Here is a 25652-nt window from a genome sequence, read left to right on the forward strand (position 1 = left end):
CAAATTCATCTATCAAGGTAAGTGTTTAATATAAGAAATATGATTTAAAAAAATACATACATTCCTTCCTACACAAGATAGATAAAAAATACTATTTTTTATGCAATATCAAGTTTACTATTTTATTTCTATTATTAATAAATGTATATACAATATTTTAAAAATGTGTTATGCAACTGCAAGGCGATTCAAAAATGCTTACATTATGAATATTAGGTTTGTTTATTTGTTTGTTGCTACAGTGTAAAAGTCACTTCATCCATATGCTGATATATGATTTATATAATTAATCACTGTTAATAATGCAAAAACTGCTTATACTGGTATGTCGAAAAGTGCTTGCGCACAGCAGCAGTAATTACACACATGTGTAGCATTATGGGAAAAAAAAGTACAGTATTCTAAATATTTTCACATTTTGGCCATTGTACGTGAACACCAACTCCTAACTGACAACATTTATGACGTATTATTCTATGAATTCATTTACATTTTAGTATTACCATTTATCATTATTTTTATATAGGTTAAACAGATGATTATTTACAAAGATGTAGTGAAATGTCGCATTAAATTGATATACATGCATTTTATGATATATTAAATGTCTCAAAGTGTTACATGGTTTAATCACCTTAAGTATATATCGTTCTTTGAAGTAATAACTAACAGCTAATTAGAGGGAAAGAGAGATTGTGCGTGCGTGTGCCAAAAATGTTCAGTAAATTGAAAACACGACCAGGAACAGTTGAAAATGTTTATTTACATGGTGTTAATGAAAATAAGACTGCGCTATTAATGTACATGAAGTACGCGGCAGACAACAATAAAGTTCATTAATAACAACAAACTAGTAAATATTTCGACTTAAATACGGTAATCTCGTTGTACTATCGCCCATCAAAATGGAGCCTTACGTATAATAATAGAAGGACAAAAATACACGTATATATGTATATATATATAATATATTATAGATTAGTACAATGAACTTCATCTGTGCTACTCAGCTTGGACATGTAGGTGGATTCATCTGACCGAACACGTTTAGTTCACACATGCATGCAACCACGAGGAAGCCTATGTACAGGACCAAACACTGGATACCCACCTTATAGTTGAGCTTCCACCCTGCTGAGCTAAGTGTTATGAAAAGTAGTACCACAGTCGAAAGCAGAGTGGCGGTGGTGTATGTCAGAGCGGAACTGTTGATCACTAAGGAGCCAGATTTGGAGAATGCCGTAGTCTTGATGAGCCACGGAAGGCCAAGGCAGAAGAGGATATCAAAAATGTTACTGCCAATCAGGTTACAAATTGCCATGTTAGCCAATCCTGCAAGATAAATATAAAACTGAAAGTTAAAAACACTGCATAAAACGTACTGGCATTATATTGTAACGTTCTTAGAGGAAATGACGTTGTGGAAATTAGAACAAACGACTTCGCCTGATGTTAAAAAAAATTTATCTTAACCATTGAACTAAATGAGCTATAGCCCAGAGGCACCAGCCTTTTAGGCCTTCCTCTTGTGTTTTATTGTCTATTTTGCTGTTTTTATAAAAATTTCTGTTGGATATTTATTTATGAACGATAAATTCTATTTACTTTTAAAATAAATATTTACTATTACTCACTAAAAATATATATTCCATAAGAGGGCGCATTATATTATTAGCCCCGGTCTTCCAAATTTCTTAGGACTGCCCTAACCGTGAAGCTTTTGGAGTGGGGAGAAAGTTCTTCAATTGATTACTTTTATCCGTTAAATTTAACTGCTATTTATACCCCCGGTTCCGCTTCTGGACATGCAAATGATGCCCAAAGTAAATTAACTTATTTGGTTCAAAACATGGACTAATGTACAGAGTTGTCGCTCGACTGAACGAATAATAGAGATGAGTTTAAGCATGGGCGCTACTTCTTCATCTGTACTTAAAAAATAATAAATAATAAATCATGTAAACGAGTCTTATCGTTAAGTATTAACCCTTTGTGCTAACCTTCCGCTTGAGAGAAGGGGGAGAGAGAATAAATACGTATCTTTTATAGGATATTAAGACAATTGAAGCATATTTTGTAACGTCGTAAACAGAACTGATTTAATGATAACAAAAGAATTCATTATTTTATTCCATTATAGTAGCATGATTCAAGGGAGCCAAATGTCAAGCAAGGTACATTTATTGAGCGAGTACTTTGTACGTACATTTTGTAAAAGAGGGTCTGAAAAGCAGAAATACGTAACTTCAAAAGGGGTGTTATGCAAAAAAAGAAACCTTGCTCGGGCAAACGGGAATGTATTAGAACTGTAGCGATTTTTAATATTCTCTCTGATTATATCAAAGGATATTAAAGTCATAATTATAAATTAAATGGATAACACAACCACTGCGAAAGACATTTAATGTCTTTCTCAGTGGTTGTGTTAGCACATTATTCAGCTACTGATTCATGCATGTTAAATTGTTTTATTTTATTAATTGGGGAATGGGCTGCCATTTTCTCTGAAAAAAAATTGTTGATAAGGAACTACTGAACAGTAGTAAACTGTATATGAAATCATGTTCAGTGATGAATGATAATTTCGTTTCATCACATGAGACCGTTTTTTGAGATCAAAAACAATGTGTTAAATACCTACTCCTCCACCACGGAATTCATTATTATAACTTTTTAAAAGTAAATAGATGAGTAAACAGACAAAATAAAGTAAGTCTGTTAAGATGATTCTTAGTAATCGCCGTCTTTGTCGTTTTCTAAAATGCCATATGAAAATCCGAATTCGACTTCATTCAGAAATCTTTTTCTCAACTTATTAATTTTACCCTCGAAAATATATGGAAAAATGCAATCTGGTTTGGCGTAAAAAAAAAGAAAAAAGAAAAGTGTTATTTAGTTAGTATCGTTGTTAGCAAAAAGTCTAACAGCTTACCGTTTCTGACAACGATGACGCTGGCAATTATCTCTGGCACACTGATCCCCGCAGCGAGGATGGTAATTCCAGCTACCGAATCTGGAAGCCCCAATGTGTAACCTAAAATAAATGAGGAAAATAGATTAATATTTCAAATGAACAGTTCAGTTTTTAATGTATCATCTGAAAGCTTACTTATATTAGCAATTGACAAAAAATATTAAAAATTATAAAATGAAATCTGAATCTTTGGATTCTTATATAATTATTTAATAAGCCGGTTGTCGTGGAAAATGCACTCTTTGTGGAATCTCTCATGTGATATATTATGGTAAATTTATTCATCGAAATTAATTATCTTTTAAGTATATCTTTTAAGTAAGTAAAAAAAGTGAAGCGCGAAATGTTTGGAATTCAACTCTATTTAACTTGACAGGTCTATAACTGCCCGTCAAGTATTTCAATATGCACATACAATGTGCTAATTCGTTATTTGATGACCGTTTAATCTAGTTATACCTTAAATTGCTGTGCACTTAAATGTAACGTCTTTATTATCCTTATCTATTTTTTTTTAAATAGGACTCCTGCATGCATGCAAACTAATAGTTGTATTGTCCAGCCTGCGAACATCGAATCTTAATGTGGCGTCCGAGAAAAGGATGGGCTTTGTTTTTCTTTTATTATAAACCCCTGGTCGTAATAGATAAATCATGTAATAAGCTTGTAATATTTAGAACAATAAAGATTCCTAAAATAAAAAATATCCCTGTATTTGGTACATTAGTAACAAAATATTCAAATCAGGGTAACGTCGCTGAATGCGACTACACCTTGGCCTACAGGTCCAAGAGGAACCTACTTGGTGGGTAGAGGGCCTTTGTTCTGAATCTTGAATAAGCCACCGACTTTCCTGATAATTCTTACTATTTGCATAGAATGATCAGGAAAGTCAGGAATATTTCGCTATTACACCCCCGATGTCACGTTCTCGATATTTTTCACTTCACTTCATTTTAGTAACCTGACCATAAAGAGCCGGAATTGAATGTGTTCTTGATATTGAGCCAGTAAACTGATTATTATTCGAATAATACCTTTACAGTAGTCATGATATGTAAACCTAAGTTAAAAATTCACTCACCGATAATAGTAACCATCCATGAACACATGTAAGAAATTATTCCAATCCACAATACCGACATAAGGAAACTAAATGGAAATCTACTTTGATTTGGTCTCCTACAGCTAGGAATTGTCAGGCTTAGCAGAAGAAGAGTAGGCCACATAAGTAACCACCAAATGATCTGAAGTGGTCCTCCCTCTGATGGTATTGACCATGGTGAAAGGTCGTCATCAATATCAGAACATTCCGACTACAAAATAAGAATATACTTTCCAATGAAAACAAACTATTGGAGGCATATTAAAAAATATATATGCTGGAACTTTATATGACAATCTATAATATAAAACATTAAACCGTGTTGTTTGTACCACAAGATAAATACGAAACATGATTTCATTTTTTTAATTGTTAAAGTTAATAATAACCTTAATAAATCTGTTCAGCGAAAATGTTATAGTATTCGTACATATGCAACGAAATAATATAAATGTAATGAAATTTGTACCATAAATATATGAAAAAAAAAAAAGATTATGGCCTTTAATGGTGTTATAATCTGACTATTTGTCATCTTGAAACTCTTATTACCATCCCTTTCTCCATGCACTGTAATGTGGTTTGGAGAGAAATTAAACAAAAAGTTATTAGGGAAAGCACACGCATAGGCCTTATACCCAGTTTTCTATTGGGAAAGAAGACAAAATAATAATAATAAAATAGAGAACCTTGATAAAGTCTTCATTTTTAGCTCCTGTGATGAAAGCAAAATATGACATGCTTTCTCTACAAAGGGATAAATGCTCAGATCGGCAGTGCCGTACCTAGACTTCTGTCGGCCCCGGGTGAAATATTCATAGGGTTCCCCTCCTCGCAAAAATTTAAGGTGGAATTCGTAAAATTGAAAAATAAAAGGAATATCCAAAAATTATTCAAATTATAATTATTTATTTAAACTTTAACGACTAGTATACATTATTTCTATAAATTTAAGTTTTCACATCATTACCTTATATTTACTTGCTATAAATTGGTCTATAACGTCTGATTTTTTTATATCTTTCAGTACATCTTGTTGTATTGGCACAATGGCCAATCCATTAATTCTTCCTTGGCCAATCGTTGCTCGTGAATATGTTTTAGTCATTTTTATTCTTAAAAACTCCCCTCTCCAGACGCAACCGTAATTGGCAATGTTAATAATATCCGAAGAGAAATGGTGATGTTGGCATATAATTCAACTTAGTTTTTTCTTGAATAAATGTCAATAATTCTAAGCAGTCAAAATTTTTTGCATTTTAAAACATGCTGCAAAGAGTGGATTTCTTGACATAACTCTTTGGCATCGATGTCGCTGCTCCCGTCTTCGCTATTAAAATTCCTTCAAGGTGTTGACATTTCGTTTCTTCAAGGTGTTGACATTTTCAAATAAATTCATGAGTTAGCTTTCTGATTTTGGGATAAGATGAAAAGCCGAGAATATGTCATTCATCTGATCAAATCTTTCTTGTAAGCTAACGATAGTTATATCGATCATTATATTAAAAAATTCCGTTTCAAAGCTTTTTGGTTGGATCAGTAGAGCATTCATCTGATGAGGGAAACTGGCACTTCTGGTTGGTATTTTCAACTCAGTTGCAATATCTATTGGTTTATCCGTAAACAATTTAAATCCTGATGTTTGTAAATTCGTTTAGTTGACTAGGAGCATCTTCTAACAATATAATTGCAGTGTTAATATCAAATTTACTACTTTGCATGGCTTTATTACTTTATTTATAATTCAATATTTCATACCAAACAACTACACTTATAATAAATTTAAAAGAAGTAATTTCTGTTAACAAACCTTGTATTGCAGACTGCAGTTTTGCATCTTTTCCTTTGGCCTGTTCCTTGATTTCATTTAATGCAGTTGTAATACCCCGTAATTGATATTGTACTGCTCCAACAGCTTTTATCTTTCCTTCCCATCTTGTTTCTGGTAGAGATCTCACAGTAACTTTTACTTGCCTTTTTAAAATATCCTACCTACTTGGCGAAGCAATGCAAATCGCATATAACCTTTGTAATGTTCAAAAAAATCATTCTGAAGTTGTTGAAGAATGTGCTACATCAGATACAACTAAATTTAAATTATACATGACACACGGAACATAAAAAGCTCATCTATTTTCTTGTAAAATTCTTGCTTGTACTCCATATGTCCCAAAAAAAATTCCAATATTTGGTTCAAATAATTTTTCATTGCCTCCTCTCAGTGCCAAATTTCGTGAAGCTAAAAATTTAATTATCTCAATTACTCGTTCCAAAAATAATTCTCCAGTATTTTTTTTTTATTTCTCTATCAAATTTTGTTTTACAACATCCATAATTTTATTGAATTTTAGCCGGAGCTCTTAATTCCTTCTACTGTTGCATGCATAATTTATGACTTTGAGAGTTCTCATACGAGCTTAAACCATCTTGCGAATGACGCCAAGAACGGAATCCAGTAGTTTTAAAGCGAATATTTGCATGACAAAATAATTTGCAGCAAAAGCAGAAAATGGCGTCTTTTTTTTTTTTTTAATACTGTATATCAACGAAGTCCTTTCAAGCTTTTCGCCATTTTTTTAAGGTCCAGAAACGATGCTCAGTTGAAAACTATCAGTGATAAGCATCAATGGGATAGCATTTTTGATGAAAGCGAACAGTTTTAAATGTGAATCTGCATTGTTGTGGGATTTTGTTGCATTAAAATTAGGTTTAAATAAAAATAAGCCAAAATTACTTTCTTTTAACATCTGATAAAACAAATAAATGTACTGTAACATAAATAAGCCAATATTGAATTTTTTTTTTTTTTTTTGTACACTTAAAACCCTAGGGCCGCGTCTGTTTATTGTTAAGATCATTTTTTTTTTTTTTTTTGCTTCACACTAAATAGTTCTGTGTATATATTCCATTATCTTATGTTATTTCCTTTGTATTATTATCTGCCCCTAGCCATATGCTGTGATGGGCTAGCTGTATTTGCAATAAATGAATATTTTTTTATATATAAGTAGTTCTCATTGGTAATCGCTTGGTTTCCGGTATGCCACCAAGCACATAATACGTTAAATAACAATAGGAACCTGTCAGATTAGTACATACTATCTTTAAAAAAACTTCAAGGGGAATAATAACACAGTTGTAATTTCCTTGTTATAATGAAAGCCTGTAATATTCTCAATGAACTTGTAAAAGCTAGTCTTTATATTAAAAATTTGGGTGTTCTGAAACGATAAGTATCCACATTTTAAAATAATAAAATAAATAATCGTGAACCTTATCTTAAATCCGATAGATGGCAGCACAGTATTGCAGTGTTTAAATTCAAGAATTGTTGCTTCGAATTATGGAAAAACAAATTTCGTAAACTAACAAATGATAAAATAGGATTGTTTTTTTAAAGCTACTAAAACAAACAGCTTTGTAATTAACGATGCGGTGTATATTGGCATGTATTCGTAACATTTTTTCTTTATATTCGGTAGCAAAAAAAAAAACTGTTTATACCCTTGTACTTCGGAATCACAAGAAAAATTGTTGCAAGTGAAAAAAAAAAAAAGGCCGAGGTTTTAATGAATGTTCCACATTAACTTTCCCATTTCTAAATATCGATAACCCAAAAGATATATTCCTCGGTTTATTTTCCCCAGCTTTTTTTTAAGTCGGTTGTACAGCTTTATTGTTCTAGTTTAATTGCAGTAATATATAAACCGACACAACAGTTCATGATGGGCAGACTTACCTGTTTATCCTCTTTATCATCTTTGTCCTCGACCGCCTTACCGTTAGGAATTGTGTCATAGGCGTGTTGAGTGTGACCATTTTCCTTAGGTATTACTCCATTTATTAGTTGAAGTAATTCGTGATCCATTCTGTCATTTATTTGGCGTCTAGATATAGACCCCTTTGATACCTTTCGTTTTGGCTTGAAGGAATTTGATCGAGCACGGCGGTACCTTTTCCACCATGTGCGAATATCATCTATCTACATAATAAAAACTGCCATCACTATATAAAATCATTATATATATATATATATATATATATATATATATATAGCATATTATTAGAAAAAGTAAATCAATCCAATAATAAGAATACCATCAGGGACTTAAGAAAACGCAAAAAAAAAAAAAAAAAAAAAAATTATTATTATCGCTTTTTACCGACAATCTAGATGACTTCAACTGGGGCCAACCACCCAGAATGAAGGCAAAAAACGACAAGAAGTTCTCTGTTTCTGTGATGATCAATATATGCTAAGTAATTTAAATCTAAACCAAATATAAACCAGTATAGGCCGAATATAAATCGAATATAAATAAATCGAATGAAGATAATTAATTAAGAAAAAATTTTGAAATATTATATATATATATATATATATATATATATATATATAAAGAGAAATTCCAGAAGCGTAAAAAAAGAGAATGGTAGGGTCATCATATATAATAAGAAATTTGAAATCGTAAGCTGTAATAAAAGAGAATAAAATATTTTACAATTATTAATGCCACCTTGGAATATTAAAAATAATCCAACGACACTAACCGATAAATCATGTCAAATAAAAAAAAGGTTAGGCAAGCGAAAGCAATTGTTGTTATTTGGTTTTTAGGAGCCTTAGCAACTAAGGACATATTGCTCCGGGGTATTGCGGTGGTCATTCCCTGACCTTTCCGCATCTTCCGTATTTGGTGGTTACGGGCTCGAACCCCGAGCTAATCAAAAAGCGTGTGCTACGCACTACCGCTCCTGCCCACCTGGCTACGGAGGCGCCAAGGGAAGGCAAATTATGAAAAATCTTTGGCAAAGAATGCAAAGAAAAACACCAAAAAATTCTTTACTTATATAAACTCTAAAAGGAAGGGGATAAATCAGATTGGTCCACTTGATATCATTGGTTTGACTGTAGATGATCATTCTCAGATAGATGCCGAACTAAATAAGTATTTTGCACCTACCACACATGAGGAAGTTATTCAAGGAGGATGTTTTGTTTGGTTTTTAGGAGCATTAGCAACTAAGGCCATATTGCTCGGGAATATGCGGTGGTCATTCCCTTGACCTTTCCGCATCCTCCGTATTTGGTGGTGACGGGCTCGAACCCCGGTCTAATCAAGAAGCGTGTGCTATGCACTGCTGCTGCTCCTTCCCACCTGGCTACGGAGCGCCAATTCAAGGAGGAGAGGGCCAGATATTTATCAAACTCTAACAGGGAGTTAAATGATTTTGTAATAACTGAGAGCAAAGTGGACGAGAAATTGTTGAAGTTAAACATAAGAAAGGCACCTGGGGTGGATGGGATCTATCCAGTTATATTAAAGGAGGCAGCAAAGGAAGTAAGCAAACCCTTGGCCATAATTATGAGAGCATCCTTGGATTCAGGGGAAGTCCCCACGGACTGGAGATGTGCAAATGTATTTCCAATTAACGAAGGGTAATCAAAGGGCGACAAGTAATTACAGACTGTTAGTTTGACTTCTGTTGCAGGGAAAATAATGGAGGAGTCACTGGTTAAAGAAGCATTGCAGGATCATCTAGACAAGACTGCAGCAACAATTCAGACACAGCATAGGTTTGTCAAGGGGAAGTCTTGTCTGACCACTTTGATTGGATACTATGATGTGGTTACAGAGGAACAGATGCAAAAAATAATTTATACTGTATATCATATACTTGGATTTCAGGTAAGCTTTTGATACTGTTGCACATGCAAGACTACTGTACAAATTTAAGCAGTATGGCATTAAGGGCAAGTTGCTACAATGGATAAAAGGATGGTTGAGTGGGAGAAGACAGTGTGGTGGGCAATGAGTACTACTCTTATGTAGACTAATGTTATTAGTGGTGTCCCTCAGGGTTCGGCCCTTTGTTGTTTTGTATATTTATCAATGATATTGATGAAGGTATATCAAAGCTTAATGATATCAAAGTTTGCAGATGATACAAAGGTTGGCAGGGTTGTTAATAACAATAATGACAGTATGCTGCTGCAAAAGATTTTGGAAAAGTTGAATAAATGGTCTGAGAAGTGGCAACTGAAGTTTAACATTGACAAATGCAAAGTACTGCATATGGGTAGCAGTAACCCCCATAGAAATGTATCAACTATGTGGTACACTCAGGGTAGTGGAGAATGAAAGAGACCTGGGGGTAATTGTGCAGTCAAATATGAAGTTTGCTGAGCAGTGCAGATGGGCTGCCAGGGTAGGTCATGGAGTCTTGTCAATGATATACAGGAATTTTGCGAGCAGATATAAGGAGGTGATTATCCCTTTGTATAAGGCAATGGTCAGGCCACACCTTCAGTACTGCCTACAGGTCTGAAAGCCTCATTTTAGAAAGGATGTAGAGTTTCTAGAACGAGTACAGAGAAGGGCAACAAGACTGGTGAAGGGAACAACGGGGTGCTCTTATGAAGAAAGGCTTAAATTCTGCAAATTGCAGGTTCTGGAGACTAGGCACCTGCGAGGCGATCTGATGAGATGTATAAAGCCTTGAATGGATTGAGCAGGCTTAATGCTGATGGGATTCTTCCTCTTGCTCAGATTACAAACCTGAGGGGGCGCATAGATTCAAACTGAGCAAAGGCAGTTGTACAATAGATGTGCGAAAGCTTGCCTTTAGCCAGCGGGTAGTTGATTGCTGGAACAAACTTCCATCTGTTGTTGTGGAAGTTGATAGCCTAAATAAATTCAAGGAAGAACTAGTCAAACATTTGGAATGAATGGATCAGTAAAATTGGAAGGTTTTTTTTTTTTTTTTTTTTTTTTGGCTGATGCTGTATAAGCTTGCTTTCTTGCATCATGTGCCTCTACTAATGCTAATACCAGAAACGACGTGTGCCTCTACGTTAATGGTATTACCCAAAAATAATTGGTGAATCACATTTGCAACCTTAAACATACGTAGTTAGAAAGTGCAGCTATGTAGAGTTGAATATTTAACCTAAAACACAGCAAACAAGAGAAATTAGGGGGGGGGATGAAACATCTTACATATGTTTATAACCTTTTTGGAGACTGTAGTAAACCTGTCCCACCAAGGTGCATATTCAAATCTCATCGCCAACCACTATTGTTTGAATACAAGGTAACAGGAAAAAAAAAAGAAAGCAAGCAAGCAATACAACATTAAAATAATTAGTTCTACTAAGTTTATGAATCAATAACATAAATAAAGCTCCTAAAATACTTCGAATGGGAAAATCGTTTTAAGAACTTACACGAACTAATTTGTGTTATAGACACTAACCTTGCAAAAATTGCTGAGCATTAAGGCTACTCGACGTAGGTAGGAACACCAAACCATGGTTTGGCATGGACCACAAGCTATAATTCATAGTAAAACAAAAACATTCAGAGAACAGAGTACAATGACCAAAACTTGCCAGGATATGGAAAATGCGGGGATTATTTTGTGAAGATGAGAAGAGCAGCATAAAATAGACATAGATATGGAGATCTCAAGTAAATAATAAATAATTGCAACCACTAAGCAAAATATCGACATGGACTGTTATATAGGGACGAGCTTCTCAAAGAGCGACACCAATTATTGGCACCAAAGCAGCATTTGTTTTCACCGTTGTTTCCTTAAACTGCTTATATTTATATAGTTGATTGACTAAAATACAATTGAGTAATACACTAAAGTTATTGAAGTAATACACGTTGTTTCTTCACGTACTTCATGTATGGCGACAGATGGGCTCACATTCTCTCCCTTTGAAAACTAATAACTGAATTAGTAGATTCCAAATGGTCTTCGTTAATCTTGGTACCACAGATCTTCCCTCTCTTGTTGTTGGCTATGCTTAGGGCCCAAAACAAAGGAAGGTGCGTATCGTTGCATTTACCATCAACTTAAAGATAAAAAAAAATAAAATAAGGTGCGATATCAATTAACTACAAAACTTTGGATGTTTGGAAGGGAAACTGTGGGAATAAAAAGCCATCAGAGAAGAAATGTATGAGATGAAAAAAAGACAAAGATAATCTACACAAGCAATAAGAACAAACATATATAAAATATCATAAAAGTAAATAAGGACCAACTTATGAAAATAAAATTGCGAAATTAATCAAATGGCAGGACCAGACAATATCATTATTATTTTATTTCATTATTGATATCCTACACACACACACATTCAGTAAATGAGCGCATGTGCCAAAAAATAGATTACTTTTGCTTATTATTTCTACACCTTACATCGTTAACTTCTGGCTGTAAAGGGCTTGTACAACAGTAGTGCTCATTTTTTTTCGTTGTTGTTCAATAAAGAATATTTACTGTATTTATTTACTCTTCTACAGAGTAGAGTGGACTAAATACTCGGTTGGGCAGTTACCGAAAATGAAATCTAAATCGATGAAGGATCCAAAACCAATCTCAATAAGCATTGTACTGCTAAAAATCAAAGAAAGCAATTATATCGACCCCAGAAAGGTGCTGTTTTGACTATCGTCGATTGCATCTATCTACACACAGTTCTCGAAAGCATCCACGATTAAAAACCTCATAATGTTCAAGAATATACGGAAAATTGTGTAATTCGATTCGTATATGGATTGAAGTACACAAAGCACAGCTGCATGTGGTATTTTTCGTTATATGAGCAGCTTTTAATATACAAGAAAGCCTTCTGGAAATGCTTATGAAAGCAAGCACTAGCAGCATTGAAGCTTAAGCAATGATGAAATAAAGGCTTAAATTAAAATTTGCCAAGGCTTACCTCAAGAAGTTCTCTCTCGGCTCCTCTTTCGCAATTATTGCATTGGAGTATTATTTTTTTATGTGAGTAATTACTTATATATTCTTTTTATACCAAAGTTAATGTCGATAAGGTAGCTCATATCTTATGGTGAACTTTTGGTACTCTTCTGGAGACACTTCAGTGATTAAACTTCGGTATAGAAGTTTAATCCTTGAGGTAATTCATTTAATAATTGAACTTGCCGATGATAGAAAAGCAGTGCGTACATTACCTAACTTGTTTAATCTCTCATAGATCCATCCTGAGTTAGTTTAAAAATATAAGAATTTTAAAATTGGGGAAACACCTATTGATGAGGACTCGAATGAGCACTGGAATGAGGACTCGACTAATATCCCCGTCGTAATGATCATGATAAACTTAGACAATTGCCTGAAAACCTATAAAGTACAGACTTTTCAAGGATAAAACATTAACAACAATTCTCTAAGCTTAATTAACACCTTTTGGACATTTTCAGAGTTAAAAAATATACTGGGATTTACAGTAGTAGTTGTGTTTGAATACCTACCCTATATTGCACGTCAGGTGGAATAATTTATTTCTTTCCGCATAGCACAACAATCCCAGGTGGGCACGCAAAGAAAAGTTTGGTCAAATTTAAAAAACATACTAATAGCGTTATTTAATCTGTGTCATTAGTCATTTAAAGTTTCTTTTGAATTTACTTACTTTCTCTGTGCAAGACTTCTCGATGTCATGATTGTAATACATAACTACGATATATGCTATAAACATCAACAGCAAAAGACTGGATTCGAACCTGAAATATACAAACGTATTTAGTAACCTCTAAAAAGAAATCGGTGTCGTGATTATTTACTCTCATCAAAAAATGAATAAATATATGAGGATCATTCAAAACGTTTAGTCCCACAATTTCTCGAAATTCTTTTTAACCTAAAATAATGTTTGCAACAGTTGTCAACTTTATCACTTCGAAGTAAAGAATTTAAAAAAACAATAGGACAGATAGTTCTGGAGGAGACTGTTTTGAAAAGAGAGTTAAATACAGATAACGAGATTCGTCGTAAAAAACGTAATCGGTTATAATACAGCTTTTAAGAGCCTAGAAAGAAACAATTGATAATATTAAGAGACGCCTGAAAAACGTCTACGTAGATGACTCAATAGATTCAAAAAAGGGCGAGGATCAAGAGTGTATGTGCACTTGGAAGAAAGGTGATTTCCGTGAACAGTCAATCAGCGGTTGATGAACTTCGGCAGTAACGCTAAACATTCGGCGTTACTGCCGAGGACACATTACTTTGAGTCAGAATAAAACAGCAATCCATGGAGTAAAATCACTTCATCTACTCAAGCAAGGAGTTGAAAAGAAAATATCACTTTCAGATTACGAACCTAAGGGGGCATAAATTCAAATTAAGGAAAGACAGATGTAGAATAGATGTGCGGAAATTTGCAACTTTCATCTGTCGTTGTGGAAGTTGATAAGTTAAATAAATTTAAGGAGGAACTGGACAAATATTTAGAGGGGATTGCTTTTTAATTTTTTTTTTTTTTTTTTTTTTTTGCTGATGCTGCATAAGCTCATACACTTGCTTTCTTGCATTACATGCCACTAGTACTACCTATAAATTGGCATACCTATAAAAATGATGCGGTTGCACTAACCATACGTCAGTAAACTCCAACGTAGCTTGAAGCCGTAGCCCAAGAATGCTTTTAATTATAAATAGTTCTAATTATAATTATAAATTTCATTAAGATATATCAGCTTAGTGAAACTTAACACAACCTGAGAGTTAAGCTAGTTTGCGTTGATTATAGAGACAGAAATTTAAAAACAATCAAAAATACAGATCTTTTAATTGCTGCTACTTGTCTATGGCACTGAAGGTCAGTGAAAGTAAATCCCTATTAGAAAATCGAGTAACACTTTTATTAATGTCATGGAAATTATAGTGGTTTAGAAAGGCCCACTTTGGAAGACTGTCAAAAATATAACACGGCAGTGGATGTACTTGCCTTATGTACCAGTCATTACAAATATTCATTCATGTAAATTTATATTCCGATCCTACTCGCTGCAGTTATTTATTTCTATTGCCTTGATATGTTTCCATACCCCAATTTAATACTGGCTCAGGAGGGCGTAATCTTCGAAAGCCACTGCCTGAGGACAAATTATATCGTTAACCTTAATGTCTTGAAAATGGGCCAAGGGATCAGAAATACTGCTTCAACGTGTTTTTCATGTGACACTCAAATTAAACTTTTGACAGTCAGTTGAAAATAATGGAAGAGCAATGAAAATGTTTATTTCTCCCTCCCTGACTCCATTAATCGCCATAATTTAGCCGTTAAAAACTGGCGTTTATCTGTTTAACTTTAAAAGTTGCTTCTTTTCCTTTTTTCAAAACTCCTACCTTTTATATAGTTATGGTATAAGTTACGAGTATAGGAGTTCTTCTGGCCTTATCTTCATACGTAATGGAAAATCAAGAATATGATGATTGTATTTAAACATATCACCAAAGATACCTTTGAGTAATGCTCTTTAAATAGCGAATTTTATCTCCTTTCCTCCCATCCAGGTCACTCTGAAAGTCGCGATCACCTGCCCTCTGAAAAAAATTGTGTGCATGTGTTCTGCATTTTCCCCTATCTGTGAAAAAGTAATGTTAAGGTTTCAGTATTTTTTATTATTATTATCTCGTCAATGGTGTCCTAAATATTTTTAGCAGATGCAATGGTATATTTCTTTGGATTCGCATCGCTGGTAACGCATGCATGCTTAAAAATAGTTATGCGATAAAATTTAAATTGGTTTAATAGTTTGGTAAGGAACTGTAAAGCCTACCTAAACAGCCGCCTAATCGATATAATGTCTGAAGATGAAATGCAATGTCACCCTTTCAAACCAACTAGATCGCCACTGTCTAATTTTAAATCAAGAAATGGTTAACTGAGAGTAGCTGAAATAAAATTCCAACCATGCCCTATTGAAGCACTCAGCAAAGGTTTAGTACTCTTACTCTGAACTATTCGGCAATTTATTTTTTTGGTAACGCCATAATTTGATTTAACTTTGATTATCAGTTTCTCCATTTAAATTCCTTTTGCCAATCCATTGCAGTTTGAGCCCCTACATTATAAAGAAATCAATTTTATTGTTTTCTACACGAATTAATATTCCTCTAATGAAACATTCAGATTCGGTTACTGCTGTTAGACAAACATCTCGAAATGAATCGGAACGCCGTTCCAGGTCTTCATACGCATAGGTAATGTCATATTCATACTTGATTATTAAAAATGTTTTATCGTAAAGGGTTAGTGCAGGAAGTCCATCAGTTTAATTCGTAGCCATCTACCAAAGTACGTAGTTAAATTGGCATCGTTTTAATTTTATCTCATATTGTGAATACCTGCACAACGAGTTGCCATGATATTGCACTACCTCGAATAAGTACCGCTTCACCAATGGAGAAAACTAATGTTACTTATTCCAGGCAGTGCAATTATGTTTGATGTAGTGCATTACCATGGCAACTCGTGAGGGTATTCACAATAAGAGATATAATTAAAACAATGCCAATTTAAGTATTTTGGTAGATGGCTACGAATTAAACGGATGCACTTGCACTAACCTATGCGCTAGTCATTCTACCACATAGCATGAGGCTCGTGCCCTAAAATACTCTATAAAAATGTTTTATTAAAGAGCGTTGTTTTTCGTAAAATTTTCCATTTCGAGCCCTTGCTTACTGAGTCATTTAGAATGCTTACTTTGTTTCTGAATTTCTAAAAGTACACGCAAGTTGCCTGTATCTTCTATCCAGATTAAATACGTAATACAGTGATACCCAAATAAATGAAAGAAATTCACCCGCATAATAAAACCAAATATTTATTGTTCCTACTTACCATGTAACAAGGTTGTTCTGAATAACCAGTATCAAAGCGACTACGGAGAAAACATAAACCAGACAATCTCTAGAGATGGGATACCAGTCCACGGGTACTTCCTGTATAAATATTTGAATTTATTACTATAAAAAATAGAAAATTTAAAACAGTCATTGTTAAAATGTATAATACGTATAATTAATGTCATACAATTAATAATGTTCACACGTGTCTTCTTTCACCCTAATCCTTCAATCCAAGCACGGTACTAAGCGCTATAGGTTCGTGTTTGAGGTTTTCAGAAAAAAAAAAAAATTAGTCGTCTTGTTTTGTAACTTCAAAAGCGTTTATAAATGTCACTGTTTTGCTCTATTAAAATCAAAAGACTTTAATAAACAATAAAGATTTAAGAAAAAACTGCACAATCAATAATAACTCAGTGTCATGAAGGGTAGATATCTGGTACGGTGTATGTGCAGTCTTCAGTTACCATTGCACTAAATTCTCACCGCCGTGCCATCTAACCGATCACTTCATTATCCAAAGGGATTCGCGCCTTCACCATTCCTCATTGAATGCATCCTCCAGCTGCTGAAGTGCTAAGAGAGTTGTCAGTAGTATGTTCACCCAGTGCATACCATGCACGTTCACTCATGTTCAAATGATGAACAAGATGACATCCATGCGAGCACGCTGTCAACTAGCTGTATCCTATGAGACAGGGCATAATCGATTATCCATAAAAAACGAATAAAATATAAATTTTCTATTTTTACTCCGGGATGGCCACAAAGGCTTGGAGGAGTTCATAAGATAAAAATACAATTAGCATTACCGTCTTCAGTATTCATATGGGCTAGAACCACGGTCAACTGAAATGAGTGTACTACTGTATTCTCTCGTTTGGCCACTCGGCTACGGCCACCGAATATTTCTCCAGTTCCATGGTGTATGGAAAGCCTGTTAATCTCAGGATCTCAATACCGCTCACCTGCCAGTGATCCTTGGCTGATACTTAATCGTCCTTAGTCTCCACCACTTACGCCGTACCAAACCACCAGTCCGCTTCGTCAAACGCATGTCACTTGTGCGAAAGGATTGTTTGTTTCCACTAAAGAAGTTATCAAGAATGGTGCTCTATGCCGAAGCAGGATTTGATTCCATTTGTTACGGTTCGTATCACAATATGCTTGAAACCATGTGTCAAGAATATTGACGAACATACGGTCATCAGACGCAGACTGTCGTTCGGCTATGAGAGCACTGTTTGAAAAAAATTTATTATGGGCCGAATTGATATGGCCTCAGAGAACTCGTAGCAATCAGCCGTAGGTACTAATGATCATTTCCAGCGAAGTTGATCTGTGGTTTGTTGTAAATTACATTGAGGGAGGGTTCATCGCTCATGAGCTAATTTCCATGTTATTATGCAGGTTTTGGTGTACTTTTTCTTTGTTTTAAACAGTTTCTACAAATATACAGAAACTTCCGACATTATATCCATTATAATCAACAACTTGGAATTGTTTTGAACAGTGCAGTTTCTAAACGTTATTTCGCTGCTCAAATAACTGGTCATTGAGAAGTAGCAATGACCTTTTGGCTCTCTTTCTTCCTGTCACAGGTATGGCAAACCGCATCAACTCTTTTTGTTCAACCAGTCACGTAATCCATTCGAACAAGCGGAAGAAATAACAGGTGGTGCCCATGCCTTATTCTGGTTACCCTGAGCACAGCCAACTGGCAAATTTTCCGAATATTCGTCGTTATGTGGATGTTGCGACACGGGCAACTAAGGCCAAAATGTATGTGTCAGATTCATCACTATAACTAAAATCATTGATGTGTAATATAAAGTTTTCACCTTAGGTCTGATTTGTCACCAAATTATATGAAGAAGAATCAGAGAAGCTCGGCCATTCGTACCATACATTTCGATCTTTTGCTAAAGATCGAAATGTATGGTACGGATGGCCGAGTGGGATGGACAATCAGAATACGCCTTACTGTGAGTTATACCTTAGACAGAACGGAGTGGCTCTTGTCCTAGAAGTAGATATCTGTGTGTGAAGAAATGTATGCCCGATACGCAGCCTTTTCAATATAACTTCTTCCCGTTTATTGTTTCGTGAACTAGAACGCCATAAACAGATTTTTTTTTTTTTTTTTTTAATTCTACTTAGTTTATTGCATGGTTAGGCTCCAAAGTTGCTACCAAATGGTTTGGAGGTATATTTGGAAACAAACTGAAAGTTGTGTGCATCATGATCGGATTTTTGCAGCTCGAACCGCACGATCATTCCTTGAGATTTCAACATGGCTGGGAATCCAATAGATATCAACTTGTTTTCTTACATTTTGAAAATCTTCAAGTTGATTCTTAAGACGTTGAATCAATGGGCGTGAGAAACATTGATTGTTCTATAGAGCTAGTACTGCACTAAGAGGGTCATTACAGATGACGGCAGAGGAAAAATCTGGTACTCTGCTGTGAAAGTATTTCAAACAAGAGGCAAGGAGACTTTCCAGAAAAAAGTACTGTAGCACTACTGAGTTGTTCGATGTTGATCCGTCCGCATAATGTGAGTTTCTATTTTCAAAGCTATGCGGGGCATGGAAACTTCTGAATAACAAGTGTTTTCTTGTTTAAACGTTTATTAAAATGCTTTGCTCTCTAAACAATTTCAACTTACCGTCTTCCATAACAAAATGCCAGTCACACTGGTCACTCCCAGAATGTTGAATACAGCAGATCCGACCACAGTACCTACTCCAATATCACCTTCCGTAACAAAAGACCCTAAGGAAAAAATGCGCAAAATATCGCTATAATCTTAATGTTATTACAATAATAGCAAAGTCCACTGAAATCAAGGAAAATCTTCAAATTAACACATCTAATATATATTATTATTGCATTATCTTTTGTGTGATTGAATGTCTAGTAAAAATAGCACATGCAACAATACATGAAGGGATCTATATATGCTGTGTATTATTGCTACAAACACCTTACAAATATTTCACGATTAATGTACAAAATAATTTATTAGTAACATTATTACTTACAAGTTTCTTTTATCTTGTTTTCTAATAGGTTTTTCGGCCAGTCCGATAGTTCTAGTCCTAACTAATATTATCGCTTTAATTTAAACACACAAAATTTTAGTCCACATACACACATGGAAGACAATACATCATCAGACTGTATATATCATCAGATCATCAGACTTTTATACTGTGTATATATATACAGTGGCGGACAAAAAAACTGCATACAGCAGAAACTGCATACAACAAAATGTTACTTCTTAAAAAAAGTAACATTTGTAGTTAAACGTATAAGATATTGGTTCATTACAGTCATTTTGTTTGTCGCAAAGCAAAGGTATTGCGACAGATAACGCTTCTATTGCATCAGACAGTAATTGCAAGGTATTGCATCAGCCTTTTCTATAAATACGGCGTTGGAAGGGTATACACGCTCATTAGTACCCTGTTTTGCATAGGTGTAAGCATGACTCTTGCATAGGTGTAAGCATGTGTTCAATTGACACCAAGAAAAAAAGTGCTTAAAACATACACCAATGTTTTCCCTTATTTTTCTCCCTTACCTCTGAAATGCTGGCATTACAGTGTTGGACTGCCCCGGAAACAGCCCAGATTTGAACTTTGTTGAAAATTTCTGTTACATAATGTCGTGTAAAATTGTTCAGAAGAAGCCAGCAAGTAAGATTCAGCTGCAGGAGAGCTTTGTAGGGGTGTGGTACCACGAAATTGGGTAACCGTATATCCAGAAGTTGATTAACTCTATGCCAGATCGTTGCAAGGCTGTAATTGCAGCTCGAGGAGGAACAACAAAATATTGAGGACTCGTTTTGCTGATTTACAGTACATAATACTATTACGTTTACTTGCCATTTCAGTTTGTACACGTAAATGCAATAAAATGTATGTTTGGTTATGATTGCCATTTGCATGATTTCTCATATTTCCATCAGTTACGCATTTTACCCTTTGGGAAGATAATTATGGCAATTAGGTGGAGTCTTTTTATTGGATTTCATTCACAGAGATATCCCATCTAACAAATGTATTTCGAACATTTCTGCAACCCACAGCGCAAAACACTATTTGCAAAATTCACAAGTGATTCAGTTTTTTTGTCCGCCACTGTAATATACTCAAGCGCATTGCATTTCAGGCTCCTTCGATTTTTATTTTTAAATTAATTGAACTGTTTCTTTTCGTGTGATGTTTAACAGAAATGAAAAATAAATAACTAATTATCTTGTTACCAGTTAAAAGTAATTGTTTTCACTTCGCTGCACTTACTTCACTACATAATATTCTCCCAACTTTATTTTTTGTAATGCTTTGCTTTTTAATCAGTAAACAACAACTATTTGCAGAAAAGAGCTTTCTAGAAGAGTCGAATATAAAAGTTCATGAAAATCCACCAAATTGTAATACAGTAGTTATATGAGGATGGGATAAAGGGCCATCGGACAGACAGACATGAAGACAATAGACGTCTCACACATATATGCGAATGTTCCTAAAAACGACTGTGTCATATACTTACAGTCCAAAACACTGAACGAAAACAAAAAATCGAAACAAAAAAAATAGCCTGCTGTCTCTTACTACAAACTTTATTTACTTTCGATGCGCTATCTATTGCTACAAAGACGTAAATAGAGATTTAAATGTCTTTAACATAATATACTGAAAGATAAACTGGATTGTTATTCGTTCCATCGGTAGCAGCCTCTTGTTTCTTTTTCTTTGATTATACTCCGGCACGACTGCCAGGTCAGTAGAGTTTACAATAAATCATAAATACAAACGTTAATCGTATTTAGCAGTGACGGAGCTGAACCCCGGTCCACTCAAAGAGCGCGTGCTACTGCACTCTTTTCCATGACCACTCGGCTACGTCAAGCCATTTTATCGGTCATGTCACATTTCATGATATTTAACGTAGAGTGGAGACAAAACGGCCTCAAAATTCAAGAGCTTTATTGCAGTATCTTTTGCGTTAGAATTACAAAAGATGACAAAATTACAAAAGATATTCATCTTTTGTAATTTTGTTACAGACCAATTTATGCGCATAGGATGCTGGAGAGTTGGCATATAGCGACATATTTTCATATATATTGTTTTCGTGACGCTGAAATTGAAATTAAAATTTATTACAATAGAATTGAAAATGTTATTATTCTTGTTTCAATGGTTTTATCTAGATTCGCCATCTTGTTTTTATATCCGCGTCACTAAACAGTAGATATATTTTACGCAATTCACATTTTTCTGCTTGTGCCCAAAGTATGCCCACATACTTTGGGCATACAGTGTGCCCACAATCTCAAACCCTATTCTGTGTGTATTATTCAGTCTACAAAGCTTTTTCAGATAAAATGAATTATAAACAGAGTGGACACATTTCATCCTATGAATGAGGTTATACAGTAATTAGAACTGATTATTGATTACCACTCATTATAATCATAAATTCTATGCGTGATAGGTAAAGTTTTATGAGGCTGATAATGGAGTCCTCCCTGATAGTATAGTGGTTTTGCCACTTTTTTTGGAGAGGTCTAGGTTCGAGTCCTGTCGAGGACTGGACGAGTTTCTCAAATTCTCTTCAATTGAGGCAATAGCTGAGCGATCTCAACTGGAGTAGCACGATATTTCCCCCTGAGTTACTGTGCGTTTTTTAGCCAGCGCAGCATGCAAATCATCTCGTGAATATTCACATATATAGATATAAATACACAAATGTCGCAGGATTGTTTAAGTCACGATGTGCCCACAACAGAATCATTATAATGACTTGTCTCATGATTCAGCAACTGTCTGATATCAGTAGAATATAAAACTTAATTTTTAGAACGGTTGAAGCGTATTATATTTTTTATATTAAATCTGGTAAACATATTTTAAGTAAATATTAAGCTTTTGAAAGCAGAAAACAGCAGGATTAATGAAACCTTTACTTACCTATTACAGCAGAATAGAGCTCAGGCGATGAGGTTCCTATCGCCATAAATGTTGCTCCAGCAACATCTACTGGTACATCTAAATCTGACGCAAAAAAATTTATATCATTATATATTCAGTGAAATTTTAAAACAAGTAAGAGAATCTCATCGCATCTTAAACTGTAGTTCCGGAGTACAAATAATTGTTTTTAACTAGCATTAATTATTTTATTATGTGGTGCAAGGTATGAGCGATGATGTGCATCACAAAGGATGGCTCGTCCATATAGGCGAACTACGCAATCGCTTAAATCGCCTTCATGGACGAGCCAAATTCAAGGTAAAAAGGTTAAAATGAAAAAAGGGAAAACATACAAAGATAATAGCGAATGCACCATTCTTTCAATTTACGAAGGTAATATGCATTATAATTCATTTATTTTCAATAAATGAGAATTCATTAATATGACAAGTTCTATTTACTGCAAAAATAATTAATATTTTTGCCGGTTTTTTATTATTATTTTTTTAAATTTTCAACGAGGATCCAGGCAACCAGCTCCATAGTTTTGATAAGTAACTCTACCATTCAACAAAATGCTTCCCACTTTATAAAAACCAAAAACTTCAGCCTACCTCTGCCCTTTCGATTTGTGGAAGGCGCCAGATACTTAGTAGCTAGTCTTGAACTAAAGCAATTGCGTAGGGCTACAAAAAGCCGAATTGACTCCGTGGGTTATTTTATAACATTATGCTGCAATATAATATCGTGTAACTCTGTTTATACTTTAAGCCCACGTAGGGTCCAGGAGTTTATTAAATAAAGAGAATACAAGAACAGCATCGTGTTAATGGAATTTTGTTGAAACTATACAGGTTCGGTAGCAGGAATGAGCTGAGGGTTCGGACTAAGAAGTAAATTTAAAACATTATAGCGTTATTCAATTGCCAGTCTACCTCGGACCCGCGAAACGCTTGCAACTGAACCACAGCTGGTCCTGGAAAGTTTTAATATAGTCAAAAAAGAATTATATCAATTCTATATTAATAAATGCACAATTTATTCATTTTTCTATGCTTAACTTTTTAAATATAACTGAATTTATTCTTCTATTGTATGAAATTCAACCTTGTGTGAAACCATTCTAAGTATATTAATAACTAGGTAAAAATAAATACTTTTTTAATATTTAAATTTTTAAAAAATGTAATTGTAGGGACCAGCCAGGTCTTTGAACTTCTCCAGAGTGGCCTCCTCAAAATAATTGAGTGTCTGGGCCACAGATGTTTTGATGGTTGGTAAGCCAAATGAATCTTGTTGAAATTAAGTAACAAGTTTCGGAAGACACCGCAGAGAAAAGGAAAGAATTTTATCTATTTGTTTTTCAGAGAACCGTTACAGCTGATACTACTCTAGTAGCGTAGATCGATTCTGGATTGTGGCATGAGAAAACGCTGCGGCGAGAGCTGTGTCTGGTGAAGAAAATAAACTATTTTAAAGCGGGTTCACAAAAGCGCAAGCGCCTGGTAACTTCTGCACATCTGTCTGTCTGTCTACATTTGTTGGGTTAAATTTTGGGTGTCGGGATCGTGGGGTTGTCTGATATCATTGAGTGAAGTGTTCTCTTTCATTATTTGAATACTATACATAGGAATGCATATAGTTAACACTGGGATATATATACCGTTGTGAAATTTCCCATAGACTTAGCATTGGCCCATAGACTTTTCATGGGAGAAAATGACTACCTGAGAATTTTTGTTTAAATATATCCATGGAGATGGAAAACACTAACTAGTGCCATCTCAGTAATGCATAGTACTGAATATAATATTAAATATAATATAATTCAAAATATACATATTTTTAAGATTATCTTTCGGGATATTTTGAAGAGAAATCTATCCAGCTATAAGATTATTTATTTATGGCTTTTATTTTTCTTCACTAAAATAAAAAGTTTAGTATTTTAGTGAAGAAAAATTTTGTTTTTCTTCACTAAAATACTCTTAAACATGGATACGGATTTGGAAAAAAACTTTAACTAGACATTCTGACGCAGAGAATTCGTCTTCCGGATCAGAGTTAGTGGATTCGGTGAGGAGAAAGAAATCTCCAGACAATGTAAAACAGTCTAGAGGTAAAAAAAAAAAACCCCGAAAACCACTAAAACGCCCAGAGTGCTTGTTCCTCGATTGGACAAAGATAAAAATCCTCATGTGTGGGTGGAAGGGTCTATCCCATGGATAGAAACGGATGTCAATCTTATTACTTCTACGATTAATACGGATAATCAAAATAGTTCTAGTGAAAATGATGTGGTTCAGGATTCGTCATTTACCGAGGGTTTGGACCTTGGAGGGTCCCTTGAGGCTTCTGCTGTGTACGCAACGGTAGCCAAAATTCGAAAGGCTTTCGAAGAGTTTATGTCAGCTGATTCAAGCAAAGTAACAAAGTTGGCCTCAAATCGCATCCATAGTTTGTGGACAGATTTGGAGGCAGTCTCAACAGCTTTATTGATTGACAATGAGCGATTAAAAGCTAAATCAGCAGAACTAGAAATTCGAGCAAATCATTTTGATCAGCTAATGGAGAAACGGGCAGCTCCTCACAGATTATTTGCTGATGCAGTTAGGCAGAATTTGGTCTGTGAGAATTCTAATGGTGATACTATTGTTAGGGAAGCTACTGTGAGGCGCGCAATGGGTGTTGCAGTTGCAGATAAGGTTGTGCCTATGTCCTCGGTTAGTCCTCGTGGTATTTCGAGCCCTAAAAACATTGTTATACTTAGACCTACAGAGAATTCTGCTTTGGCTTCGAGCCAAGACGTCAGGAATGCGGTGGCAGATGCAATTAAGAAGGATTATAAGAATATGAAGATTAAAAATATTCGTCTCCTGAGGAATAAAGGGGTTTTATTAGAAACT

At 34.7% G+C, this 25652-nt stretch overlaps 1 protein-coding gene across 1 annotated transcript in view; it reads right to left on the minus strand.

Moving 5' to 3' along the window:
- Window positions 1–1005: 1005 nt before the first annotated feature.
- Window positions 1006–25652, minus strand: part of LOC150090958 (sodium/potassium/calcium exchanger 5-like) — a 66418-nt gene continuing 41771 nt past the window's right edge. Inside the window, exons 4-11 of the mRNA XM_090380854.1 lie at window positions 22744–22827; window positions 19428–19534; window positions 16753–16853; window positions 13534–13624; window positions 7819–8061; window positions 4059–4290; window positions 2933–3034; window positions 1006–1332 (exon numbers count right to left, since the gene is read on the minus strand). Of these exons, the coding sequence (XP_090236980.1) occupies window positions 1007–1332; window positions 2933–3034; window positions 4059–4290; window positions 7819–8061; window positions 13534–13624; window positions 16753–16853; window positions 19428–19534; window positions 22744–22827 (1286 nt within the window). The 3' untranslated portion in view covers window position 1006. The remainder of the gene's footprint in view (window positions 1333–2932; window positions 3035–4058; window positions 4291–7818; window positions 8062–13533; window positions 13625–16752; window positions 16854–19427; window positions 19535–22743; window positions 22828–25652) is intronic.

The sequence above is a fragment of the Mastigoproctus giganteus genome, chromosome 1, assembly GCF_048544385.1.
Source record: "Mastigoproctus giganteus isolate SK-2022 chromosome 1, ASM4854438v1, whole genome shotgun sequence".
Classification (NCBI taxonomy): domain Eukaryota; kingdom Metazoa; phylum Arthropoda; class Arachnida; order Uropygi; family Thelyphonidae; genus Mastigoproctus; species Mastigoproctus giganteus.